We start from the raw sequence: 7,142 nt of genomic DNA, 5'->3' as shown, positions 1-7,142 counted from the left end.
AAAGCATACTAAATCACATACATATTTTTTAAGTATTTCAATTAGTCAATTATAATTATTACTTTTATATGTTAAATCATGTAATTATAATCAATATAGAAACTTATTTTTGAAAATATAAAGCATTGCTTTCATATGTTTGGATAAGACATGTTGGATATTTACACAGTTACTCCAAATTTGAGAATTTTTGGAGATGAAGTACCAAACATTATTCTTATCTTAGTTTTAACCTCTATGTTATCCCCTGTGAAAATGTGAGAGACTTGAATAAGTGTATTAATTTTAGGACTTAAAAATATGTTTAATGGAGAAATTAGGATACTCATCCTATATTTTTAGATGTATAATAATATAAAGTATAAATAGTTGATTCAGTAAACAGTATATATAAAATAGAAATATTTATTCTCATTTCTCTAATAAGGATAATCTTGTTTCTTTTATTAATAGTGATCAATGGTAGTCTTTGGTTAAATTGATTAAGTTTGTTGTGATAACTTTTTCTATTTGAATACTACAACGTATGAGAAATTATGCTCGTTTTCAGGATAAGATTGAGGTTAGTAGGATTATTTCAGTTATTAAAGATTTAACTTGTCTAGTTGGAAAGTCGTCTAAAGCTTCAATGAAGAATGATATGATGGATTTCAGTGTGATTAAGTTTTTTGGTATTAATACTTGTACTAGAGTTTCCTTCACCAAGCTGGGTTAAAATTAACATTGATGGGGCAGCTAGGGGTTATCCAGGTCTTGTCGCTTGTCGAGGTATTTTTCGTGGGAGTATGGGGGAGTTTATTGGAGTTTTCTACGTTTCTTGACGTTTAGACTTCTTTGGTTGTTGAATTTTATGGAGTTATATATGCTTTGGAGGAAGCTCAAAAGTTAGGACTGACTAATGTCTGGTTGGAATGTGACTCTACCTTGGTTTGTGCTGCGTTTAGTACTAGGACAAATGTTCTTTGGATGCTTCGTAATCGATGAAATACTTGTCTTAATTACTGTGAAAAAATCAGGTTTAGGGTTACTCATATTTTTCGTGAAGGGAATGTGTGTGATGATAAGTTGACTAATTTAGGATTTATTCATAGAGAATCCTTTCATTAGTATAATAGGCTTCCATATAGTCTGTTCTTAGAATTCTTTATTAATAGGTATAATCTATCTATGTATAGTTTTTGTTAACATGAGTTTTGGTTTAGTCTCCCCATATTTTTGTATTTTCTTCTTTTTCTTAAAAAAACTTAATTATGCTAATTTTATAATAACTTAAGGTGATTGAACACATATTTAATCTTTATTAGTTATTGCCACATATATTTATAAAAAAAATGTTAATATATAATTAATATTAAATGGATGACTAATGATTTTAAATTTATAAAACAATAAAAAACACAGAAATACCATTAGTTTTTTTATTATAATAAAAACAAAATATGAGAATAATTATAGTAGTTAACTAACTATTTATTCAAATATGAAAATATGTATACAACTTTATTCAAGTTATTTATATATATTATTTTACTGATTATATAACAAAAACTATAAGCCATAGTTGAATCGTCCTTCATAAAGTAGTAATAAATAAGTAACAAGTGTGTTACTTAACCTTCAACACATGATATTATGGCACATATTGGACAAAGCAGTGACAAGAGACGAACACGAGTCCTACGTATACAAAAGAAAAAGCAAAGGAGACATGAGCTTATTTTTGACTTACACTACTCTAGTGAACTCACAATGACACTCACATGTTCTTTTCACCATCTCATATACTTAACTCACATGCATGGCTTTACTTTCCATTACCACCGTATGATCCTGACCCTGCACGAGATCCTGCGTATGAACCTGCTTCGGACCCCGCTCCGGAGGACCCTGAGCCCGCCTGAGATCCAGCATGGGACCCTGCATAGGAACCAGCTTCAGAACCTCCTCCAGAGCCTGACCCTGATGAAGAAGAAGAACCAGAACTTGAATAAGATGAAGAGCCAGAGCCAGAGCCAGAGCCGGAGCCGGAGCCTGCACCTGCACCAGAGCCCCCACCACCAAGGCCAATTCCAACCCCAGCACCCACCCCTATTCCCACCCCACCAAGGTCCAACCCCAAGTCCTTTCTTGCCACTCTACTTTCACACACTATGGCATTAATTGCAACAACCAAAACAACAAGAGTCAAAGCCCTCATAGTCATAGCAGAGGCCATTGCCAAGGATCAATATTAAAGGTCAGAAGGGTGAAGGTTGTGCAGTGAGAGTTAGGTAGCTAAGACGAGTTGATGAGTGGTTGAGAATATTTTGTAAAGAGGCCATGAGATGTATGCTATTTATAGTTGAGAATTGATAGTTTAACCTAGGAAGGTTAGGAAGCACGTGTAAAAGCATGAGGCGTGCATAGTAGGACATTCCGAAGTGGGAGTGTCACTTGCAGCCTTTGTCCCACTGAATATTTGCAACACTTTTTATTGTATTTTTGCTACAAGTTTACATCTATCTTTCACATAATTTTCAATTGAATAAAATCATTTTAAATATTTTTTAAACATAAAGACTTCGATATGAGTTTATTGTGAAGCCGAAAAGATTTTTCATTTGACCATAGTATATTTCATCTTATTATGATGATCTAAGGTATAAATAAAAACATTGTTATTAAAAATCATTTAAATTTAACTAAAAATCTTATAAAAGTGTGATTTATAAAGTAAGGTTTGCATCCACTAATATACTATGCAAAATTCTTATCTTTAATCTGATTTTCAACACACCTCCTTACGTCGAGACCTTTGTTAATTCGTGAATGAGACTATATATTTATGGATGATCCAATAACGACTTGAAAACGGATGATTTGATAAATGCAACAAATATTCATTAAGATAGATCTAAATAACTCTGATATTATCTTAAGAAGTGAACTTTATTAAACCTAAATTAATCTTATAAAACTGAGTTATAAGATGAAATTTATATTCACTTGTATACTATAAAATTCTTTTATCTCTATATTATAAAAATTCTTTACCTCCCAATAAAAAAAATGTTATGGTCGTGAACCAACTCTCTCAACAAAGAAAACTTATTAAATAAGTATATTATGTATCATAATCCTAATTTTCGAAGTGGATTCTGAAGCCGATTTTTTTTTTCATTTGACCATATATATTTCATCTTATTATGATGATATAAGTAAGGTATAAATAAAAAATTGTTATTAAAAATCATTTAAATTTAACTAAAAATCTTATAAAGCTATGACTTATAAATTAAGGTTTGTACCCACTAATATATTATGAATTTTTTTTTATCTTTAATATGATTTTCAACACACTTCCTTACGTCGAGATCTATGTTAATTCATGAGTAGGACTATATATTTATGGATATTCAATAATGAATCGATAGCGAGTGATTTGAAGTGCAACAAATTTTCGTTAAGATTTATATTCACTTATATACTATAAAATTGTTTTATCTCTATATTATAAAAAAGTTCTTTACCTCTCAATAGCAAAAAGATGTTATGGACTTTAACCACTCTCTTCACAAAGGAAACCTTATTAAGTAAGTATATTATGTATCATCCTAATTTTCGAAGTTGAAAGTTATAGCAGAAAGACAGATATGCAGATTAAATACACACTATTTTTTTTTATCATTGATATGAGGCCATTGACAGCAGCATATCCCACTCACTTAAGCACAATGATTCGCGGGATGTTGATTGGCACGTAATTCAAATTGTAGAGGAAAAACTATTAAGGATATGTTTTCCTAATAGTAAAACCACTAAAACATGTTGGAGATATAAAAGGTACTAGGAGAACAATCTAGAAAAGCAATCAATAAGCTTTATCATTACAACAAAAAATTCTATCGTGCTTCAAAATCTTTTTATTGAAGTTAGGAGCTTCACTAAAGCTTTTCATTTCTCTCAAACCCATGTCATTGTTAATAATGATAATGATAATATATAAGGTGCTCGAATTACATTTATCATGTTTGACATGTAAGATCCAAATACCCGAGAACATAAAAAAATAGTCACTTATGTATTACCTAACTAAATAATAATTTAATATCAAAAACTTTTTTTAATCTAAAAGAAACTGTTCTCACACAATGATAGTCTCCTCCAACCATGAACTTAGATAAGAATACATTAAAAGACCAATAAAAAATATTTTATGGAAATGCTGTTAAATAGCTTTTTGTAAATTTAATTTAACTGGTATATCCTTGATCTAGTCACTAAAAAAAATTATTAAATAAAAATTAATTTTAAAGACAAAAAATAATTAATTGTTATATTATTAATTAAATTAGAAATTATTTTAAAAATTAAAAAAAATTAAAATTTTTTAAATTAGTTTTTATTATGATTGATAAATAGTTTCTAAATTAGTATTTAATTAGCTACCAAGATTTTAACTACCAATTTTGGTATTTAAAACCTTGGTAGCTAATTAGATACCAATTTAGAAACTATTTATCAATCATAGAAACTAAAATAATTTTTTTAATCTTTAAAATGTTCTTTAATTTAATCAATATAATAATAAATTATTTTTTATCTTTAAAATTAATTTTTATTTAATATTTTTCTTATAGTGAGTTAACATAGATTCCTTAATCTCAAGGATTAGATTCCTTAATCTCAAAGATTAGGTTGATATATAGATTAGATAAGATCACCTCTAGATAAATTCAAACTTATACAATCAACAAACAAATAAATAAGCAATATGCGGGTAAGTAGCACATATGTAATATTGTAATTAAAGTTCATATAAATATATAAACTGTATATTTTTTTAATTTATAATGAACAAACGAAATTTTGATATATACATTTGTTTTAATTATAGATATATTTTTAAAAAATATTAAAATTCAATAAAGATGGAGATAAAAGAGAGTATTTTAAAAAAGATAAAGTGTAAAAAATAAAGTCAGAATAAACATAATCTAAGATTATTGGATGGATAAATTGTTCACTATAATTACAGGTATATATAATTGTGAAATACACATTAAGACATTTGCATTGCTTGACAAAATATTGTAATGACTGAGTAGAGAAAGTGAAAAGTTTACTCAATTCGTATTCTAATTAATAATAAAAATTGTTTTTTTATCGGTAATAAAAAATAAATAAAATAAAATAGAACCACTTCGGGGTGGTTCAACCCTTATACATAAAAAACAATATGAGTATCCGAAGGTAAGCACAATCTAAATTGATCAAAGTTGCACCTTGGTTCAATATGAGTCACAAACTGGATTCCTAGCCACTTAAAACATAAACACCAAACTCGCCAAGCAAACGAACAACCAAAGAACAGATGGCTACTCGACTCCTCCTCCTTCTCGCACAACACGCACCTCAAGCTTTCTAATAGAACCCCTCTTCTACTAAGATTGACCCTGGTAGCAAGCTTGTTTATCAACACCCTCCAAGCCAAAACCATTGCAGAAGGAATTGCTTTACTCCTCCACAACTTCCTAAGCTCCTGCGAAGAAACCGCCTCAATATCCTTCCTGATAAGGTTGTAAGCAGAGCTAACGGTGTAAGACTGAAAATCCCACCCTTCCAAATCCACCTATTAGTCTCTCCAAGAACAACCAGAGAAATCTTGCATTATTACCAGAAACTGCTATTATTTATGCTATTTTGTACTTGTTTTTCATCTCTATATTCATACCAAATAGCAGTAGTAATTTTTAATATACCAGTAGATTAAATGACTTTTGTTTTTTCTCGTGACTGTGTGATGGGTATGATGAGTTTGTAGACTAAGCATATTTGTTTTCTTTAAGAATGATACATTGAAATTAATCCCTTTTACATTTCATTTTGACACTTAAATAAATAATTATTTTATTATAATATAATATTTTATTTAAAAAACAGTTATAAAATAATTATTTTATTATTTATAGTGTCAAATAAACTTAATTTTTTATATTTTTATGCAAGAAAGTAGAAAAGATAGATTAGATGCTCTTTCTAGTCACCTAGAAATCTTCATTCCCATATCAGAGACAAAGACAAGAGGAACCAAGAAGCAGGTGTTTGGTGCAGTGGTATCTTTGTTATGGCAAAACTTTTTTATTGACAAATCAGACTATAGTGTCAGTGTTGTTTTTAGAATAATATGCCTTCCATTATATTTTAATACTAAAGTTGGATTTAGTAATTCTGGTGAAGTATTTATCTTGGCAATCTAGTCATAATCTACTAAATTGAAGTATGTGACGAAGTTATCACATCCTACTTCTTATAGTTTTCACTTTATATCTTATATCATGTTAGTTATTTATTTTTATTAGTTGTTTTAACCGTGGTGCATAAAGGTTAAAAGAGACGACTATTTTTACTTTAAAATAGTAATTTTTTTAATTATATTTAATGTACACGTAGTCTTAAATTCATCCGAGAATAAGATGTGTATTTAACTGCATTTTTAAATACCAATTTATAAGGACGGCTATGGTAAATAACCGCATTCTGAATTGACTTGTTCAATTATAACTCAACTAGACAAATACATAAATTCAGATAATCAAATTATATATATATATATATATATATATATATATTTTGATAAAAATGTATTACAAACACTAATAATATATATATATATATAATTCATACACTATTCATCAACTATCTAGAGTTATAAAAATTTAGGAAATATGCGAACAAAAATGTCTCACATATGCTATGGCTTCCGAAGAGATTGGTTGCACATCCGCGAAGAACTACATTACAAAATAAGGTTCAATGTTAAGATACATATATGTTAAAGAATAAAAATAATTTACCATCATGTGACCTCATCCCAATCACTTTTAAGTCCTAGTCTTACAATGGTAATCATCCATTGCATAACGTAATAGCCACACTCATAGCTTCCTGGTTGTCTATTACACTATAATTCAATAAAAAGTAAAAGTTAATATTGACAAACAATGAAAAGAGAAAGACAAAAATTACAAACCTTTAGTATCATCCACTTCAGATTTTGAAAATTTGAAATTGACATTTTAGGATGTCATATCCACGTCATGAACTAATTAATACAAAAAATCGCGGTTTTTTTACCATGATGGAGATATTTTTTTTGGTTT

At 28.6% G+C, this 7,142-nt stretch overlaps 1 protein-coding gene across 1 annotated transcript; it reads right to left on the bottom strand.

Moving 5' to 3' along the window:
- Positions 1 to 1,558: 1,558 nt before the first annotated feature.
- LOC137807404 (uncharacterized) lies at positions 1,559 to 2,326 on the bottom strand. The gene has a single exon (XM_068608034.2). The coding sequence runs from the start codon at positions 2,213 to 2,215 to the stop codon at positions 1,805 to 1,807; it is 411 nt and encodes a 136-aa protein (XP_068464135.1). The 5' UTR covers positions 2,216 to 2,326; the 3' UTR covers positions 1,559 to 1,804.
- Positions 2,327 to 7,142: the final 4,816 nt, after the last annotated feature.

Source organism: Phaseolus vulgaris, chromosome 3 (genome assembly GCF_051622355.1).
Source record: "Phaseolus vulgaris cultivar YP4 chromosome 3, ASM5162235v1, whole genome shotgun sequence".
Classification (NCBI taxonomy): domain Eukaryota; kingdom Viridiplantae; phylum Streptophyta; class Magnoliopsida; order Fabales; family Fabaceae; genus Phaseolus; species Phaseolus vulgaris.
Note: the sequence above shows the minus strand (reverse complement) of the source record. Positions and strands in the feature narration are given on the sequence as shown.

Bases quoted from the DNA above. Each gene is read 5' to 3' on its own strand.
- LOC137807404 (XM_068608034.2), bottom strand. From the start codon at position 2,215: ATGGCCTCTGCTATGACTATGAGGGCTTTGACTCTTGTTGTTTTGGTT.